The sequence below is a fragment of the Aristolochia californica genome, unplaced genomic scaffold (genome assembly GCF_029961685.1).
Source record: "Aristolochia californica isolate CCGP_79_NKW_82.1479 unplaced genomic scaffold, dmAriCali1.0.hap1 SCAF_7, whole genome shotgun sequence".
In the NCBI taxonomy this organism is placed as follows: domain Eukaryota; kingdom Viridiplantae; phylum Streptophyta; class Magnoliopsida; order Piperales; family Aristolochiaceae; genus Aristolochia; species Aristolochia californica.
Genome location: NW_027182268.1, coordinates 4495482 through 4516176, shown reverse-complemented (window position 1 = coordinate 4516176; position 20695 = coordinate 4495482). Strand labels below are relative to the sequence as shown.

At 36.9% G+C, this 20695-nt stretch overlaps 2 protein-coding genes across 3 annotated transcripts; one reads left to right on the top strand and one right to left on the bottom strand.

Moving 5' to 3' along the window:
* The first annotated feature begins 410 nt into the window (after nucleotides 1-410).
* LOC137936876 (uncharacterized) lies at nucleotides 411-5697 on the top strand. Its single transcript, XM_068781817.1, has 6 exons — nucleotides 411-944; nucleotides 2624-2874; nucleotides 2966-3224; nucleotides 4686-4865; nucleotides 4951-5106; nucleotides 5203-5697. The coding sequence occupies exons 1-6, from the start codon at nucleotides 915-917 to the stop codon at nucleotides 5374-5376; spliced, it is 1050 nt and encodes a 349-aa protein (XP_068637918.1). The 5' UTR covers nucleotides 411-914; the 3' UTR covers nucleotides 5377-5697.
* A 543-nt stretch (nucleotides 5698-6240) lies between these two features.
* On the bottom strand, nucleotides 6241-18536 carry LOC137936426 (uncharacterized). Of its 2 annotated transcripts, none has more exons than XM_068781080.1 (16): nucleotides 18202-18536; nucleotides 15821-16234; nucleotides 15346-15571; nucleotides 14993-15250; nucleotides 14753-14868; nucleotides 14485-14580; nucleotides 14302-14389; nucleotides 13758-13987; nucleotides 13030-13214; nucleotides 12704-12903; nucleotides 9466-9798; nucleotides 8830-8931; nucleotides 7596-7893; nucleotides 7343-7491; nucleotides 6984-7268; nucleotides 6241-6728 (listed from the first exon to the last, which is right to left on the bottom strand). In XM_068781080.1, the coding sequence occupies exons 2-16, from the start codon at nucleotides 16072-16074 to the stop codon at nucleotides 6360-6362; spliced, it is 3189 nt and encodes a 1062-aa protein (XP_068637181.1). In that variant the 5' UTR covers nucleotides 16075-16234; nucleotides 18202-18536; the 3' UTR covers nucleotides 6241-6359. The 2 variants fall into 2 exon arrangements, with proteins under 2 accessions (XP_068637181.1, XP_068637182.1); XM_068781081.1 differs by having other exon boundaries at nucleotides 7596-7869.
* Nucleotides 18537-20695: the final 2159 nt, after the last annotated feature.

The window sequence follows — 20695 nt, the reverse complement described above, 5'->3', positions numbered from 1 at the left end:
CGTTGTTTTTAAATCGCTTGGACTTGGTACCAGAATACAACAATTTTTAAAGAGAGTCGATACTTAATCAAAAAAATGGAAGACTCTAATCCTTCTTTAATCTAACCCATCTAGTCGACTAGGTCAAGAATGGGTTACCATTTCAGAAAGTGATATTATCGTACAGGTCATCTTCTAGATACATTTTGAAAATATACCCAATGGAGCTGAAGGTGGCCATTTGACATCAAAGTGTAGCCTGAAAGATTACCATTTCCCAAGTCAATCATGCTGATAATATGGCTGGTTTTTACCTCAATCTTGTTTCCATGTTTTTCCCTTTTTTTTTATTTGAAATCAGAGAAATGGCCAAGGAGCTAGCTGGCTTGGCTGGGTGGCAGCAGCGTCGAGGAGGAAGACTGTACAAATGGGACTCCTGGTGAATGGAGAGTCGAGGACGCCCGATTCAATTCACAGATGCCATCGTGAGTACAGACATGTAGCAAGGAAACAAAACGCCGTACGCTTCCCGGACTCTTCAAGCGATGACCACCGTTTTCCCTCCTCCGTAGTATCCACGGGAGTTGGTTTCTGTTATGACAAGGATATATCTTGGTAGTGTGACACATCAGATAATCCGGAAACTGGGTTTCTTTTTCCGTCATTTTCGGCTCTCGAAGTCGTCCAAGAGAGACGGAGGGGGAGCGGAGACAACGAAACAAGGCGGCGAGAAAAGGGAGAGAGGTTGGCGAGGGTGACGAGTGAGGAGCCTGGTGGTGAGCATTTATGGTATCGTGTGTCACGAGAGAATAAACCCAGAAATCAAAACTGGGTTTTTGGTCTTGAGCGTGGAGCGTCTACTTTCTGCAGAAAGGCTGAAGAGCGAGGTGGTGGAGGTGGAAAAAGCCGTTCTTTTGGTTACGTTTTGGCAAAAAATGGCGGAAGACTTCTGTGTTTTCAGCAAGGTGCTCAATGCGTTTCTGCCTTCTTTTTGTTTTTCCTCCAGAGACTTGATTAAGCTGTGTTGACAGTGTTTTTTTTTTTTTTTTTTTTTTTTTTTTTTTTTTGCGTGTGTGATATTTCCCATTGGAAAGGCTTTTTTTTTTTTTTTCCTGTCCAATTTGGTGTCGGCGGGAACGGTAATTTCGATTTGGGTTCTCTTTGAACGGTTTTTAGTCCGCTCTGCCTTTTGGTGTACTGGGGTATTTGGTTTGATGTGGGTATTGTTCAAACTTGGGTTGTGAAGATCAGCTGTTGCAAATCGTTTTTGGCCAGCTCCGGCTTCTGGTTCGGGAGATATGTATTACGTTCTTTTTTATCTGGTTGGTGGTTAACTTAGTTCAGTATTTCCAGGCGTTGCCATTATTTTCATCCAGGTTGGTGGTAATGTAGTACAGGTGATCTTGGTTTAGATTTTTCTTTTTGAGTTTTATTTAATACATAAAAGTGTTATTTCATTGTCTTGTAGGATTTTTTTGGTTGCAGAACTGCGGTTTACTTTTTGTTGTGGTTCTTCCAAAGGTTTATTAGACGGTTATGGTGAAGCGTTAGCAATGTATGCTAGCTCTTGTTCAATTTGTCTGTTATTTGAAAGTAAAAAACCAATATCCGATCTTCTTTTTGGGTATTATATTTGAATGGTCGATTGCCCTATTCGTAGAACTTCTTCTTTCGATTCCTTCCTACTTTGCATGTCATGATTAGTAGATGAATCTTTCCCAGCTCTCGGGTTGGAATGTCTTAGTCTAAGTTCTTGAATTAACCAGTGTTTTGAATCGGTAATTTTGGTTGGAAAAAAATTGTCTCAAAATGTCTCCGGTTTGTATGAGTGGAAGATTCCATTTTCCCTTTTCTTACTCTGGATAAGTTTCTCTGGTAAATCAGTTGCCTTGTGAAACTTTTAAGGATCTTACTACTGTTTGTTTTCTGAACTTCACTTTATGTTTGTTTCCATTTGATTTGGTTGAAAAAGGACGAAATTTTTAACGAAAATTTTTGGGTTTTGGTGCTTCAATTGAACTAAGTTTTGTCACTTAATCTAGAACGCTCTTTAATCATTGAAAGTAGCTCTTTTATTCCAGATTTGTTGGTTGTGGGTGTTCAGTGCTTTCTTTGGTCTGTGTTACTTGTGGCGATATGTGTGCATGCTGAAAACTAATCTTCTTTGATGGTTATAAAAGTTAACTATTATGTCTTTTTGCTTCTTAGTTCTTAATTTAATTTTCTTTTTCATCACTTCTTGCATTACTAATTAGTAATCCTGGTTGGATTTGGTAGATCCATCATAAGTTGTCCTTTTTTTATTTTATGCTTTCCTTTTCAGGCTGTATTTATGGTTGGTTTTTAATATTCCTGACATATTGGCATGGTAATTTGTTTTTCAGAAAAAAAAATGTATCCATTAGAGCCAGAGGCAGCTTATTTCGATTTTCAGATTTGGAAAAATCTCACTGTAGTTTCATTTATGGAGTCCATGCTTCCAAAACTTGATTGTATCTCCATCTTGCTTTTTTTATTTTTTCCCATGATGGGTTCTCTGCTTGAGTTTTGATTCCCTTTTTATCCTATTTTATGCCATCATCTGTTTTCTGATAGCAGTATCTGGTTCTGTTTCTCCACTCACATCTGCGAATCCATATTGCAGGATCAGATAATCATAAAGCCTCCCAAAAAATCTTTAGTTGCTACGAGAATGGTGTTATTACTGTTTGCCACAGTCTTTGGCATATACATCTTCTCTATTTGTCTAAAGCAGATAGGAACTCCTATCAATCCCAACTACGTTGATCACAATTACTCTGAGGTCCCATTAGTTAGACGGCCTTGCCATACATCTTTTATCCCACCTGGGGAGGACTCATATGTGCATTTTCCAAAACCTCTAACTTACAGCAGGTGATTCATAGTAACATTGCTCTGAATTGCATTAAAGTGAAATAATATTTGATGGAAAAGACGATAGCTGAATTGTTAGGTTTGAATACAGAAACGAATGTTCGTGCCATCCAGTTCGCTTCTTTGCAATTTTATCGACACAGAGGTCGGGTAGCGGGTGGTTTGAGACATTGTTGAATAGCCACATTAATGTGAGCTCAAATGGAGAGATTTTCTCAGCTAAAGAGAGAAGGAGTAATGCTACAACTATTGTAGAGACATTGGATGAAGTCTATAACCTTGACTGGTACAGTAGTGCTTCCAAAAATGAATGCTCTGCGGCTGTTGGTTTCAAGTGGATGCTTAATCAGGTAAAGTCATTTTCATATTTGTTTGATGTAAAATTAATTCATAAGGCATATATGGTTTATGCTATATTTTTTGCTGTTAAATTATCCATTTCTTTCTCTCTCTTAATGATGTATTCATATTGTCCTTGCGGAAATATTGATTCTTGTGATTGATACCTTTCTTTTCTCTGGTTGACAAGTATTTTTTTTTTCCTTCTGGTATTATTTTTGAGTTAGTAAAGAAAAACCTCAGTTGCTAGTTTTGTATGTCTATATCTTCTATGATTTTGTGGGAATGAATTCTCCGGCTATCAGGTTTTCGGACTGAAAGAGTTTGCTAGTATTGTCACATGTAGTATGTGGTTAATGCCAAGTATGGTACCATCCCCAGAAAGCCAAAAATAATGTTGCATACGGAAAGGAGGTTCCTTAATACTTCCTCCTCTTACTAAGACTACAGAATGTTCTTGTGAATTATGGCCAATACCAGGTATATAAGCAGTGATTTCAAATCCAGAGGTTAATCGTACCCTGGCAAATTTACGTAAGGCCGAGTTTGGTCTTTTGGGGGTGATAGTGGAAAAGTTGACAGATAAGTCACCCTTTCTATTACTCTACAGAACCGTACATGAGATTTTCACCTCATACGGCTCCTTGTTCAATTCTTTCGAAGTAATTGGGTCCTTTTCTCCGTTCGGGAATCTCCTTCCTTCTTCCACTCCATTCCGAAGAGTAACTAGGGCCAATTCAGTCACGTTTTCATGCTCCTATCAATGGTCCCATTACTGAAAAATAATGAACTGAAGTGATTCTAACATAGTGTTAAACTCTTATTTTTCATGTTGTAAATAATTGTATATAGTTGTTTGCCTGTCTAACACACTCAAGGACTATTTTAACAGGATTTTTTATTCTTCAGATTTTTTTTTTTATAAGGTGGGATAGGGTTATTTTTGGAACTCTTCAGATATTGGAATGAAGATTGCCTTTTTTTGTTTTTGTTTTTTCAGAAGGCATACATCATGGAATATGCTGTTTATTTCCTTCCGTATGCAGTTAAAAACCGTTACTGTATTCTGGTTATGGTCTTTAATAGCCAAAAGTTCATATTCGAATTTTGTTGATCAAATCTTCACTATGTTCTGTAAATATTGATTCTTAACTGAGAGGAAGCATGGAGAGGTCCTTTGACTTTTTAGGATAAGAAATAAAGGCCAAAAATTTCAGGAGAAAACTATATGAACTCCTGTTTTCAGTTTTTAAAAAGTCTAGGAAAGAGGTTCTTGTCTCAGCTTTAACTTGAACAAGAATTTGCAACTTCAGCCTTGTCTATCCTACTCTTATATTTCTGCAAAGATTTTTAATGGTTTGAAGTAGAAGGTGAAAGAAGCCTCATGCTTCAAAAGCAAACCATCTTCTTTCTTTTGTCTGTGTAGTAGTTTGCACCTGAAACCTGAAACCAATTTCACACTGCTGATGTAGGGTCTCATGGCATATCATAAAGAAATAGTTGAGTATTTCAACAGGAGAGATGTCTCTGCAATATTCCTTTTTCGAAGAAACCATTTGCGCCGGCTAGTTTCAGTTCTTGCAAATTCTTTCGATCGTAGTGCTAAACTACTGAATGGAACTCACAAGTCTCACGTGCATTCGCCAAGCGAGGTCCCTCTCTCCTTCTCTCCCTCTCTCCCTATCTCAATTGCATATATGTCCTTGTTGCTCAATTCAGGACTACGTTGGATTGCAGGCTGAGGTTCTTGCTAAATACAAGCCTAAGATCAATACAACAGTCTTGTTGGAAGATTTGAAGAATTTAGAGGAGTGGAGAGCCAAGGCTCTAGATTATTTCAATAGCACCCGGCACATCATTCTGTACTATGAAGACCTTATTAATAACCAAACTGTGAGTTCTGAAAGAACTGTGTGTTCTTCGCAATGTTTCCATTATCTATCGTGGCTCATTTGATCTTTCTGACCCCATTAATTTACTTTTCTGCAGAAGCTGGTGGATATCCTGAATTTTCTGAAGTTACCTCAAAGGAAACTAGAGAGCCGTCAGGTGAAAATCCACACCAAACCTTTGTCAGCACAAGTTGACAACTGGGATGATGTATATAAAACACTGAATGGAACACAGTATGAAATCTTTCTTCATTCGGATTATCATTTCTGAAAGAGGTTACGCTGTAAATATATTTCATTTGTTCTTTTTTTTTGTTTTCAAAAGAAATTTTGGTAATGGCAGAAGCAAAAATGCCCTTACCTGTGTTTTTTGGTCTCTGCTATAGGCATCTCATGTCTTGTCTTTTTAATCAAGGCTAGTTATCAGTTGATGTCCTGCACCTAATCCCATCTCAGGCTTTATATGCAATACATCAAAATCACTTTATTCACTTTCTGAATACCATTTCAGGTCAAGTAAATTCTCCTCTTGCAGAGCATCTTGTATCAGTTATCAGGAAAATTAAGAGATTGTTTTTTGCAGTATACGATAGGTAGGTCAGGTAACCCATTTGCCCATGCAAGGTCTATTACAGAAGAGGTGGTGGAAGCCCTTCGTTTACAAGAGGTTGGAGGCTTCCAAAGTGATACAAGAAAAGGCTTTTTCTTCGTTTTGGGTGAATTCTCACAATGAAGAACCAATATAGCTTCTGGAGTTCACTGGATGGCCGTCAACTTGGGGCATGAAGTGACTATTTAGATACTCTTTTAACATTATAATCACCGAAAATAGTCTCCGAATCGAATTTTCTCCTTTATGTCAGAATCGTGATGCTCCTCCATGAGTGAGACGCAGAATATGATTCGCAAGGTTCTGAAAATCGGTCTGTACGGTACGAAAACTGTTCAAGTCCGGATCGGTCTGGCCTGCTGTTCTTTCATCATAATGTTCTAGTGAAAATAAATGAAAGGATTGACTTGAGAGAGCCTACTTCGTCTGAGTAGTTCAGAGCCTGGACGTTGACCCAAACCAACTCTCCGAATCAGTTGAGTCCTTGTCAAAACACCATGCTCAAGAGTTGATTATCAGACCAAATCAATAGAGGTTCAGGAAATCTGTTCCAGTTGAACACATTCTGAACCACTGGCAAAAAAATCAGGTATTTGAAATTTCTAAAGTTTCTGCAAATTTATCTGTTTTAAACATTGAAAAGTTTACAATACTGAATTAGTATCCTGATTCTCACTCTGCTTTGGCAAATTACACTTCTCATCATTTCCCACTACTTGATTCGCGTCCTGATTTCCCCCCTGGTTTGTCAAACTACTTTGCACATCATTTCCCAATACTGAATTTGCACCATGATTTTCCCTCTGGTTTACCAAACTACAATTCACATCATTTCCCTTATCTGCCGCACTTCCATTAATGACAAAATGATCAACAATTCGAACAGTGTTAACTGGGTCCTGCTGAGATGTGGCTGCGCTCCACTTGCTGGGGAACTTCCTATGGTGGTTCAACTGATTCGGCACTTTCTGTTCGCTTTCCCAATCAGGATCCAACTTCCATTCCTTCGGTACCTGCTTAGACAAGGAGATTTTAGCAATAACACATTGAGTCAATTTTTTTGCATATGAATCAGTTGGGTTGATCCTAGGTGGTCGGAGGATCCAAAACCGGTGGAAAAGACCTCAATAGGATCGATCAAGCTTCACCCATCTCCCTAACTAGATGGAGTGTCATCAAATACATGATGGGTGGGATATGGAGAGCGGTCAAAGATCAAACAAATTGCCTACATGAAATCTTCAAAAGGACTTCAGCAGAAACCATACCTTATCAACTGCAAGAGTGAAGACTTCAAGATCCCCATGGCTGGTAAGGTGGAACCGCGTGAATGATTTATAATTTGCAATCCGGAGGGAGGAGAATGCTTCATCAAAATGTATGTGCAGCCAATTGATGCAAATATATAAGTAGCTCCCAAACACTAGGGAGACAACGGGGGTCGAGAAAAGCCAGAAATAAAGAAATACTGATGCATAGTAGATAATGGCTGCACTTCGAGGAAGTGATTCCATACCATTCTTGCAAATACGGTTTCTTGTCACAGCCATGACCTAAAATTGCATAGATCATTTTGTGAGGACAAGAATATAAAAGTAAAATTTCAGAGTGTGGAGGTGGAAATAACCTCTGGGACATCAAATGCAGACATAAGATACTTTATACAAGCTGGGTAGAGGCCAAACGTCCATTGCTCTATTCGGGCCCGAAGTCCTGTTGGATCTGGGAAATGCTCACTTTCTACTGAACGATACCACTCATATAGAGTATGATAACCTGTACACAAGAGTCTCTTTTGAGTACATATCATGCATGGTTGAAATACTAGCCAACTGTTGAATAAATCAAATTCAAGAAATCGACTGTAAGGAAGGCTCCACCTGATGTTGCTAGTAGTTGATGACGAATACAAGTCTCTATAGCTAGTTCTAACAAAAACATAAGGATAAGTGCTGAAGTCATGTGAGCAGAAACATGAATTATTCCAATTATGGCTCGCCTCTTTCTTGACATTTTGGAGGGGACAAATGAATACGATGTCAACAGCAATATCATGGTTCCCGCCAATGACACATATGAGTGCTCTATAATATAAAGAAATGAGTCCCAAATTGTACTAAAGAAGCTCTTCAGATGACCAGACCAAGAATCATCCTGTAAAATGTGGTCAAGTTTACACTGGAAAATAGAGGAAATGGAAAAAGAAAATCAGTATCTTCCTAGTAAATATTAACGATCAATTTGATACTAGTTTCTTTATTATAGTATCACATTCAATGAGGTAAAAAAATATACTTAATGATGTTTAATGAAGTCATATAGTCATGAAAAGATTCCAAAGGAGTTCTGGGTAACAACAAAGAGATAAAACAGCAATGTATATTATATATGATTAAATTGAAACAAGAATTTCGTGCATTTTTTTTTTTTGAAAGGGGCGTGGCGCAATTTGAACTCGCGACTTGACACACCCAATGTAAACAGAATACCATTAGACCAAACAGCCTTAGGTAGAATTTTGTGCATCTTACTCCAAATAAACTCCAAAGATTGCTTAAATTCAACAATTAACATAAGTGTATTATATGTGTTTGAAAAGATGTGATACCGATAAGACACAAAAGCAAGTGAATGCTCCTTAGTTGCTTATGGTTGAAATTTTTAAAAAAAAATACATTGTTAAAGTTGGGTTCAGGTCCATCCAAAAATAATTAGCTGAGGTACAGAGGCATTTTTCCAAGTAATAAAACATAAGATATTTTTAATCATGGCTCTATGTGGAATTATTTCAACAGTCCTCACATGTAGGACTTTTTGTGGCTCGGACTCTTGGATACCTCAGGTGGAGGTCCATGTACAGGTACTAGTTCTATACCATACCATCTTGACTCAGAATATTGTCATACTGCAAAGGCACAACTGAATGGAAGAGGATTCATATAGCTGATCCTAACATCATGGGGACCAAATAATGATGATACCAATGAATATGAACTATTTTGAGTGCCAGTTATTTTCACTTTAGTCTTTTTTTTTTTCTCTTGCTTTTCATGAAAGTGAAAAATTTCTTTAAGATGAAAGCATAGACTGGTAAAACTCAATAGATAACTTCACCTGCGGGAACATGGAGAAAACCAAAATAAAGTAAATGATGCCACCAATGAAGTCAAACTGCCAGTTCTTCTTTCGGAACTTCAAAATGTTGCCCAATGCAATCTGGAACCAAGTTTACATGAATCACATTAAACTAAGAGACTTTCCTTTCACCAAATGACTAATATAAAATGCGAGAAGTAAAAGCTAACAATAGGATGGTCTCAAATGTAAACCTGAACACCCTAATGTACATGCCATTTAACAGTTGTTCCCCAGTTTCTCACATATAATGCACCCATCCGTGCAACAAAAAACAGACTGCCACAAGGCAAACCAAACCTTATAGCAGATTATAAATAAATCAGGTATATTCTGGTCAGTAGGCCAAAAGCATTGCTTCCATAGGAAATCCTAAACATGGTAACAGATATAATTGTCAGGCAGGATTTCAAGCTTCCTGCCTTGATCAGTAAGGCCGCTACAATACCCAAAGAATATGCCAAAAGAGATAATTGTAAAAGGGAAGCATCCTATTTATTTCTTAGATATTTCTTTGTCAAACCTGGTGGGCTTCAGGCTCTGAAATATTTTCAGTTCATGTTTTGTCCTCAGGCCGCCATTAAAAAACATATAATGTAGATATTCCGAGCTTACCCTGGTGGAATCTTCATAAGAGGGATATGCAGCTTTGCTTTCATATGAACTGCCATAAAATTTGTTGAAGTTGCTAAAGACATGAGTAGGGTGTAAAAAAGCCCCTCCACAACCATTTACTAGTAGGTGTTGAACATAAACTGGCTTGTCATTGGGTACAAAAGAATGCCGCATGTAATGATGTAAGTCACCAGCCATTCGAAGCTTACATCGCCCCTTAAGATAATCCCTGATCAGGTGAGCAACATTTGTGCCGGTTATCTCATCCCAGTACCAGTCAAGAAGCCAATTTGGTTCATGGGTCATTATAATCACTGAATCGTTCTCCCCAACCTGCAGAAGCCTTCAAATATATTAATTTATCCTGTCAGAAACACAGCTATCTGTTAAAGTTTAAGAGTATTTTGGTAATTTACTGTGGTGTGTACATAAGGCTATTAGAGATACTCTGAACACTATTTTCTCACAAGAAACCAATCTATCCAGGATTTATGAGCTATATGTAAGTTCTTTGAAATGTCTCTATGGCTGATTTATAATGTTGATGCCTATTAGAGATACTCTAAACTCTATTTTCTCACAAGAAACCAATCTATTCAGGATCTATAAGCTATATGCTAAGTTCTTCGGAATGTCTCTATGACCGATTTATAATGTTGATGCTACTGTAGAATATTGTAAAGCCAGATTTGTTTTTTTTTTTTTTTTTGAAATGATGCTGAATTTTATTATGAGAGCTCAAACGAGCAGATTAAAAAAGGGGAAGCCTTCCCAAACAATGAGAGATTGCTGGGAGGTTCCGAATTTTGCCAATTTATTAGCCAAAGAATTGGCTGATCTAGGAACGAAGTTCCAATTACAATGAAGTAAAGCCAGATTTGTTGGTAAGGGCGTTTTGACACTTTTTCTCCGGTTGCTCGGCTTAGTATTTTTTCGGATTTTAATATTAATTGCAGTCAATAAGGGCTGGTCCTTGTACCAGCATGATATTAAAAATGGTTTTATATGGAAATTTGCATGAAGAGGTGTATATGGAGTAACCACCTAGCTATAATGCTCAAGGGGAAACCAGTAAAGTGTGCAAGCTCCATAAAGCTATATATGGTATAAAACAAAATCCATGAGGATGGTTTGAGAAATTTTGTAAGTTGCTTATGTCATTTGGATTATCATAAGCCATTGTGATCATTCTCTATTTATCTTACGTCAGTAGACTGGTATTATTGTGTTAGTGGTGTATGTTGATGATGTTGTGTTTACTAGGAATGGGGTTGAAGGTATTTAGGATGTCAAGAACCGTTTCAAGCAGCATTTCAAACCAAGGATTTTGGTAAACTGAAATATTTTTTGAGAATAGAAGTGGCCAAAAGCTAAAAAGGGAATGACTTTGTATCAGAGAAAAATGTGTGGATATGTCAAGCGAACATGGATTGTGGGGCGCAAGACCTACAGATACACCTGTGGAGCTGCACTTTAACTTGCATGATGATGGTAGTCCATTACTCGGTGATACAACAATATATTGAAGATTGGTTGGATAATTAATTTAGGTTGCCGTTACTGAACCAAATATATCATTTGTAGTTAGAGTTTGTGAGTTAGTTTATAGAAACTCCTAGAAAAGTACATCTTGAGGTAGTATAGAGAGTTTTGTGGTACTTAAATGGAGCTCCTGGAAAAAAATTGCAATATGAACCTCATGGGCACTCAACCATTGTTGGTTTTTCTTATGCTGACTATGTTGGATCGAAGTTAGACAGAAAATCAACTACAGGTTATTTTGTGTTTATTGGGGGTTGTTAAGAAATAGTCTCACATGGATTAGTGAGTACAAAGATCTTGAGTTTATTAGTTGGGAAAAAGGTTTCCTAAGTTAACTAGTCATTTTGGGATAGGCCTTGGACCCAACTTCACATGGTATTAGAGCAGGTACTCATATGTAGGCCTACACCTAAACTATCTATTTATAGAGCTACAAAAGAGGGCCTACACCTAAAATTATCTACTTGTAAAATCACAAAAGAGGGCTTACACCTAAAATTATCCACTTATAAAACCACAAAAAAGGGCCTACACCTAAATTATCTACTTGTAGAGCCACAAAAGAGGGTCTACATCTAAATTATCTACTTGTAGAACCACAAAAGAGGGTCTACACATTAGGAAGAGTGTTAAGGAATAGTCCCACATGTATTAGTGAGTACAAAGATTTTGAGTTTATTAGTTGGAAAAGAGGTTTCCTAAGTTGACTAGTCATTTTGGGATAGACCTTGGACCCAACTTCACAGGGGTAATCTTATTAGCTAAAAAAGCAAAAGAAAAAACTGTAACTGCTCATTCAAGTGCAGAAGCTAAATATCGAGCAATGGCACACACTATAAGTGAACTCATGCGGGTAAAATCCGTTTCAGAATAATTTGGTCTAGGAGGAAGTGGTCCCATGGAACTGAAATGCGATAAAAACAGAGGTATTGCTAGAAATTAATATTCCATGAGCAGACTAAACACATAAAAGTGGATTGCCATTTTATTCAAGATGCTATGTTAAGAGGTAAAGTGACCACCCCATATATAAGGACAATCGACCAAGTTGGAGGCTTGTTTACCAAGGCCCTTGGAAAGGTTTATTTGTTGAATTTTGTTCCATGCTGGGATTGGTGGATATATGCTCTCCAGCTTAAGGGGGAGCATTAAAGTTCAAGGGTGTTTTGGTAACTTACTGTGGTGTGTTGTGTACTGAAATCATTAGAAAGTGACTACTTAGACATGTTCGTTGATGTAATTTTATCCTTTTTTCTGGTGTTGTTTTATGACTGTAATTGATTAAGATGAATTTTTATTTTTTTTGAGGAAGTTAAAAGTTGTCATTGTAGTTCCTTTGCTTGAATTAAAGAGGGTGGTGGTTGCCATCAGTTGAAATGGCAAGTAAAAGTCAAATTCTTTTGCCGGGATGTACTTGATTAAGATGTAGTAGGGGCCTTTTAGACATTTTATAATGTAAATCACTTATAAGTTAGTGAATAAAGAGAGTTAGGGGTTAAACTGACACCCTAACATGACTGCTCCTCAACACAGTCTTTCTCCTCTCTCTATCTTCTTCTTCCTTTTCACTCTCTCCTTCGTAGCCATCTCTTCTTCAATTATTTCACTATTTTCATCTGAGATCCTAACAAAAAGTAAATTATACTTGTAAACAAACAGCAGAATGAGGTCTTGGCAAAAAGTGTTATGACAATACCTTCTTTCTTATCAATTCTGCAAAGAATTTGAATTGGTACTCATCAATATCACCATGAAGAGCTTGATCAAGACCAAAAACCCACCATCTTTTTGGAAGTTGCAGAGCAAAGTAGCTCTTCTTCTGGGGCAGAAGCCACCCACCTAACCAACTTTTGTGGCATATGTACCTCATGAAAGTGTTTAATCCATCGAACCAATCTGCCCAAAACAGATCAGCATTTCAGAGGATGTTTTGGTAAAATTAGCTTTTTCTTTTCCTTATAGGAACCGATATAAAATTGCTACACTGCCTTCTTGATAATATGAGACAAGGATAGCACTAACCATGGTTGCCTGGAATAACAAAGCACTGAGGCCCATCGTAATGTTTCAAATGTGGCAGTGCATTAGGAATCTCAGGCTTGTTTACTGCAATATGCTCAAGTTTATACCAAGGTGGAGGTTGAAGGGCATGTTGAAAAGGGCCAAAAAGACGTTTCTCATAGGTAAATGTTGAAGGATTAGGGTATCTGCACAAATTATTGAATATTTTAGTTTGTGTAGAAGAGAACATATAAACAATCAGAGCACTTCATACCTTAGACATATCTAATTATTTTTCAATCTAAATTTCATTCCTCCACATTATCCTTCTTCTGTCTAATTATCTATACAGTCAAAACTTGGGTCCCCTTTCTTACAAAATACAATCAATATTTTTTAAGCTTTGCAGATAAAAGACTTGTTTTACATTTTATGATATCTAAAAAAATAAGTCTCATGATATGCACTACTGGAGCAGGCTCCTTACGACTTTCCTCACGAGAAATTCACAGGAAAAATATACCCATTTTAAACAGGTTGAAAAGGCTATAGCATATGGACAACGTCTGTGCATTTATAAATTAGCCCAGGAATAATCAAACCGAGATTCACCCATTTGAATTGAAAATAACCAAAAAGGATATGAGAGACCATAACAGTTTCACCTGTAATCTACAAACTATCATGTGTTAAACATTTAGTTATTTTATAGTTAGTATTTAAAAGATATATCAGAAAATCTATCTTACGCAAGATCCCCTCCAATAAGAAGTAAGTCGCCACGAGGCAAAGAACAAGGCAAATCACCAACTTTGAGCTGAAGAGAAGGTTGAGCAAGTAAGCGAGCCACAGAATAGGAAGAGTTTCCACCGTCTCCAGTGTCGGCCATGAAATCAAACCACAGATCTTCTTTATCACTTAAGTGGTCAAACAAAAGATCACCTCTTTGAGCTTCATCTTTGACCTTAGTCATGGCTGCCTAGTTGCAGGAAACAAAGAAGGAAGCAAAGGAAGTATCAAGCCCCAAAAAGTCAGCTCCAACTTTTCTTTAAATAAAAAGTTGCAAGTATAACTGGATTAAAAAGTGTTAAATAAAGAAAGGAATGAAAAGAAAAAACAGAAGTATGAGCTTTTCTTTCTTTATCAAATAAATCAAGAAAAGAAATTCTCAACGACTATAGCAAAAAATTAATCTCAATGAAGCTGAAATAAGGTTTATTCTTCATGATGGAAACAGTGAAAAAACCCAGCTTTGATGGCCCACAAATGGAAAATGAAGTAGATGGTAAATACCTGCATCATGCGCATATCAAATCGACCAAGAAATAGAGTTACAGAGACTAAAAGATCAAACACCGTTTTAAACAAATCAGCTGATGTCCTGTAACATGCAGGAACCAATTGCATGAAAACTTTTCCTTTCTGAAATAATATTTCTTCATCAGAATGTTAAAGGTGATTGACTCTAACACATACCCCGAATACCATGGAACCATGTCCAAGAAATCAGGCTTCATATGTTCCTTTAACTTTTCATATTCCGATACAGAGAGAGGGTGGGTTAGAGCCCATCTGTGCATGAGAAATAAACATTGTATTTATAAACCAAAAGTAAGATGAGTCTGGAAAGGAAATCTACATCCATATATTCTTTAATGCTGGTACCAACATGGTTGTGACATGGTCTGATGATGATGGTTCAATATACGTTTCAATCCATAGATACCTAGAAGTTTATGCATACCCTGTGGATCGCTCTACCACATAGTTAGCCATGTAGAGACCAATGAAAGTTGCCCACAAGGAATATATAGGAGAGATTTCATCTGAGGGACCTGAACACGATCCACTGCAAACTAACTGGAAGAAAACTGATCAAAACAAGAGAGACCAAGTGATCCAACAGAAAAAGTAAAGAATTGACAAAGTGAGACAAAAAGCCAACTTGAGTGTTAGACTTTCTGTACTGAGATCACAGACATACCTCTCCATAGATGACCCATTTTGATAAAAGTGGGTAGTCACTGGCAGATCCCACTGGGGCAAACCAAGATGAGCAAACTTGATCTTTCCACTCATTTATATGCAAAAGCTTTGACAGCCATGTATGTGTTTCTTCCTTCTTCCAAAAGGAGAAAGAGAATGAAAATCTTGCTGAATTTCTTCGATCAAGTGGTTTCTCTCTTAAAATAGCGCGGTTACCACAGTGGCTGTAAAATACACAACAAGCCATACTTAAAACCTACATTTCCAAGAAAAAGGAAAAAGAGTTAAGGATGTCACAGAAAGCTTAAAAAAGGAGAGCAAATTATAAGGCAGACAGGAAGAACATCTTACAGCACAATTTTGAAGAATGGTAAGGACTTCTGGCCGTTTGCCAGCTACACGAGCTACCAGCCCAACATACCAGAGGCCAAGAAATATGATATGAAAAACAAGAAGAAAAAGTACTGAAGAGAAATATATAGTTAAAAATAAAGAGAGATTCATCTTCATATCCACTCCCATTGACAGAAAACTAGGAAGATGGTATACAGCAGCTATCACAATCCATGCAACATACCTGTAGAATAAAGACAAAAAGAACCATTTCAGACATGATTTCTGTTGAAAAGTTGAGCTAATAAAAAAATTAGGCACAGCAAAACTAATAGCTTCTCATGCAACTCCAAACACAGCATATGCCATTGGTGATCCAACCAGCTTATCTAGTGGATCACACCAAATCGACCAGTGCCTCAGAATCAAACAGGAAGATTTTATATGCACAGTGGGAGTGAGGAATATAAAGAGGAGCAGAAGAACTACATACCAGCGACTAAAATTTGAATAGCTTGGTTTGATAGTCTTCCGTATGAAAGGGGAAGAAAAGAAATAGAAGAATCCAAATAAGCAGGCATACATAGACCACCACTTGATATTGTTGTCCAGTTTCATAATAAGGGTGTGCATGTTGTCAGAAGAGATGAAGAACAGACAGGCCAAAATTACTGCAGTCATGGCATGCCGTGAATGTTCATGTGGATATGGATATTTATGGGTCAAAATAGTCCGTACACTCTCCATTTTGAAGTTATCCAACAATGGACCAATAGATTGTTTATCCGATCCTATTTTCTTCAATTATAACCCAGCAGTTGATGACACTTCCTTTGCTTGGGATAGCTGCAGCACATCTAACACAGGCAGTAATTTCCAAGCTCGAATTCGAGTGCAGAGAGGCAATCTGCAGTATTTAACAGTGATTCTCAGCAGGAAAACTGCAGGTGATTCGCAAGGAAGAAAAAAAAAAAGAAAAAGAAAAAGAAAAAGAAAGAAAAGCAAAGGAAAAGGATAATACTTATCATGTTGATAGATATATAGTCTGCTTATTCTTTTGATAGAAGTTACTTACCCAAAATGGAAAAAGTGTACAACTTGGCACTGGCTGTAGAAGAGATCACCAACATTGTGCTTCCAAATATTTAGAACCACAAAATTGCTTAGAGTTTGTGTTTTCTGGTCTCTGTTTTTTCCTTGTTTAAATTGGTTTACAGATGCAATCGCAATAAGCTTCTGACACTTGTGGCACTTGAAGCCAAGACTTCACATTAAGAACCCATAGCTTGTGGGTAATAACCAATTTTTAGCTTTCTTGTTCTCTCACCATTGAGAAAACATTTCAGAAGATATAACAGTACCCGGTAGGATTTGATCCAATAAGGAATCACAGAACTATAAACAATGTTGAATGAAGAGGAATGTGTACAGGAAATAGAAAGTTGGGGATACTTGGTTACTATATTAGTCTAATTCTAACACTTGTATGTCTTCCAATTTTTGGAATATGCATGAGCAAGCTACTTCCGACTATTTTGTTTTAAGCATCAACTATAGTCGTATATTTACTCGAAAAAGACAAAGGTTATGGTGTCACTCCAATTTGACACTGGACCATGATCTTATCCTTCTTTTTCCCATTTAATTTAATAACAGTAATTGGTTGTCCAATCAACTGCAAACCAAGACAATTTCAACAGGCCTTGTGTGCTAGTTTCCATTTGTTAATTGATGAATGCATCCTTCTAAGATTCAGCAACGTGTGGCAACCCTCATAGTGGTTAACGAAGTTAGAGCCCAACAATTCATAAAAAAAAAAGTTAGAGCACAAGTTACAAGTTTGCTGCTCATGATACACCATTCTAACCGATTAAAATATGTTATCCCTAAAAACAAATCTAATGTTTTCTGCATGGCAACCTAAAGAAAGTTGGTTGAGCCAGAATTCACAGGAATGGCTTCTGTTTTTAGTTTAGGTCACTCTGTAAGTAAAGAAGCTTTTGTGGTTCACTTCAAGGACCGAGGTTGTTCAGTAGTAAAACATACTTTAAATACATATAAAAAGAAAACGAACATAAGTAAAAAGGTCTAGTAAAACATAACAGTTTTGGTGAAATCATCAGATACTCATTTATAAGAGTCTTGTCATTTAAAGTTGCTTGCATCTTCTCCTTGGTAAAGCTTCAGCTTTTCCAATGTTATGAAGACGACAAAGCCTATATTAACTTGATCACATGCATTTAACAATAAAATAAAAGGGTTAAAGAATAAACTTTCCCCTATTTTTTAGTTTCTGATATATCCTTCCGCCTGAGAACCAGTTAAGTAATTACAATTACTGTCCAGAAGCATTGCCATTAACCCCAACTAATATTGTATTCTTTGGCAAAATAAAGCATCGTCATACAACCCAAGGAAGCATCCTCCTTCATGGAGTAAAGATCAAACTAGCAAATCTATGCACAGGACACATAATTTTTTCTTTGTTCAGGATTTCAGAGTTATCTTCTCTCAAACAAACAATTAAATTCCTATGGTCCTACTGACACGCCAGGGAACATCCTCCACAACAGAAAATGTAATCAAGAGTGACCCATGAAAGAATCGTAATAAATGATCGTATTAAAGCACTCAATCCAACAAATGAAACAGCAAATGAACCTTTTAACAGGTGAAAAAATAAATAATACGAAAACCCCTTTAACGCGCGAAACAAGTGTTGAGCCAGATAACCACCGGAAAATAAAAACTTATGCCCCTCCCCACGAACATTTTGAATTCCAAAAGATACCCAGAAGCTCGCTCCCCTTACAAAGTATGAACAGAATTAAAAAAAAAAATTTTGAGATTACAAAGAGAAAGAGAAAGAATTACCTGAAGGTGGGCTGACGAATGGAGACGAAATAGGTGCCTGTGGTAGTTTTAAAAGACTGGCATCTATGTAGAGAAGGAACAGAAAACGGTATATTCTCCTGAACCCAGAAAGAATGGATGGCTTGCATGACACAAATTCCTTCACGCTTTCACCTTTGCATTTATGTTTTCCAAAATTCAAGTTTTCCGTCCCGGTCGATATTTTATTTTTTTCATCTTTCTCAGCTACTCAAAATCGTTTCTCACGTTTCGTTGCTTCCTTCAATCAGCAAATGTGACTCTCGTCAGATGAATTAAAGAAAACGCGACGCTTTGGTCGACATCATTGTAGACCACGACGGCTTGTACCTGGGTTCACACCACTCTCACCAAATGCTTGATTTATTGTTTTCTGACGAGCCTTTGTGTCGCTTTTTGTTCGGAGGAGCTCCTGTGAACAAAACACAAATTTATTTAATCCATTTGTTTATACAATGTAGTATGTACCTTCTTGCATTTACGTATCCTGTATCTCATTTTTCTATGAGGGAAAATGTGGAGAAGTATCATAATAGAATCGATTATATGATATTCAAATATATCGCTCGGGTTTTCAATTTTGACCTTCTAAAATAATTGATGTATGAAAAGTGGAAAAGTCAGTTCCATCCCATTTAGTTGCAAAGACCAAGCTTTTTCTCAAAGAACACAAGCAAACCCATTTCACGATTTCCATAAATTTGTCTCCCTGCTAGGTTTCCTTCACAGGATTCTTATGTACTGTCACCTAAAGATTGCCTGCCTCCTTTGCCTCCTTTGGACCACAATATCACTGCAAGTCAGAAAGAGAAGAAAGAAGAAAAGGAGGAAGTCCAATGGAATGGTGACATGAGGCCTACAGTGGAGGAATTAGGTTGTCTTGCATTAATTTTATCGCAACAAGTCAGAGAGTCTCACGAAACATATCCCTCAGGAGGCATTGCTTCCAGAGAAAGGAAACGTGAGGTAGATAAACAGCAGTTACTTTTGATTGAATTTGACTGAAATCGGTGCTAGAGAGTCTTCGATTTCTGGAAGACGGATAAGAGTTGCAGCAGGCCTTTTCCTAAGCATTTATTCTTCTTCACCGCCTTGCCTTTTTTTGCAGCTTTTCCATTTATTCTCTTTTGAAATACATAGGCTAGAAATGAAAATGGCCAGTTTAGTGCAAGGATTAAAACTGAATATCTTATAAGAAAGTTAGTGATATTTGTGACTGAGTTCATATTAAAAAACTATCCTTTCTAGAATGCTTCCTAATATTAAATGTGTCTTTTATTTTTAGAATTATGATTTCAAATGTATGGATGAGTAGACTTTTCTAAGAAAAAAATAATAATATATTATCTTTATTTAATATTTGATTAACTAAAATTTGATATGGTCCTCTTCCATATCCTCAATTCATGGAAGAGGTGGTTCTGATAATTAATTACCTATAAGTTACTTCCTTAATAGGAGGAAGTAACTAATTTTACTAGAGTTATCTCTTACAAAGTCCATGTTCTCTATCGACCAATTGTTAGTGCCATACCAAGTGACACTATGATCATAATGAATTGAAGATTTTATGGAAATTTTTGGGAAGGATGCGTTGCTAAGGAAAGTACCCATCCTGTTGTGTTTGATTCATGCTTATTTGTAATCATCATATTCATTTAGGATTACATTGTGGTATTAGAGCAAGGTTATTTTTTTCCTACATTTTTGTTCGTTACAGAGTAATTTGCTTACGAACTTGTGTAGATTTTTTTTTTTTGTGCTTTGTAAAATTATTTTGCCAAAATATCTTGGACAACATTTTCATGGACAACAAATGGATGGGTGCAGGCGCGAACTATAGGAGGCACTACGCATGCCAGGTATGTGGCCTACACTACACAAGCATGACATAGTTATGTGATAGTATTATGCCCAATCAAGTAGATGTTGAAGAACCTGTTCTTGATGTTCCATATGTTTATGATGATGTTTTAGCCGATCTTGTTGAACAACAACCTTTAAAAGAGGTTGCTCCCATTGTAAACTAGCCTCCACAAGAACTTGATGAAACAACATCAAGAAGATCAACTAGAATATGAAAACCAACCATTTCTAGTGATTATGTGATGTACCTTCAGGAATTTGACTATGATATTAACATTGAAAATGACCCTGAAACATTTTCACAAGTTGTGACTAACAGTAAATCTCATTTGTGGTATGATGCTATAAAGAATGAGATGAATTCTATAGCAAACAATCACGTCCAGGACCTTTTTGAGTTATCTAATGAGACAAAATATATAGATTGTAAATAAGTTGATAAGACCAAGAAAGACTCATTATGCATCATTGAGTAATACAAGACCTGACTTTTTTTAAGGATTTTGACAAAAGGAAGGAATTGGTTATCAAGAGACTCTCTCTTGTTTTAAAGAAAGATTCCTTGCATATCATCATGACATTAGTTGCCCACTTTTATTTAGATTTACAT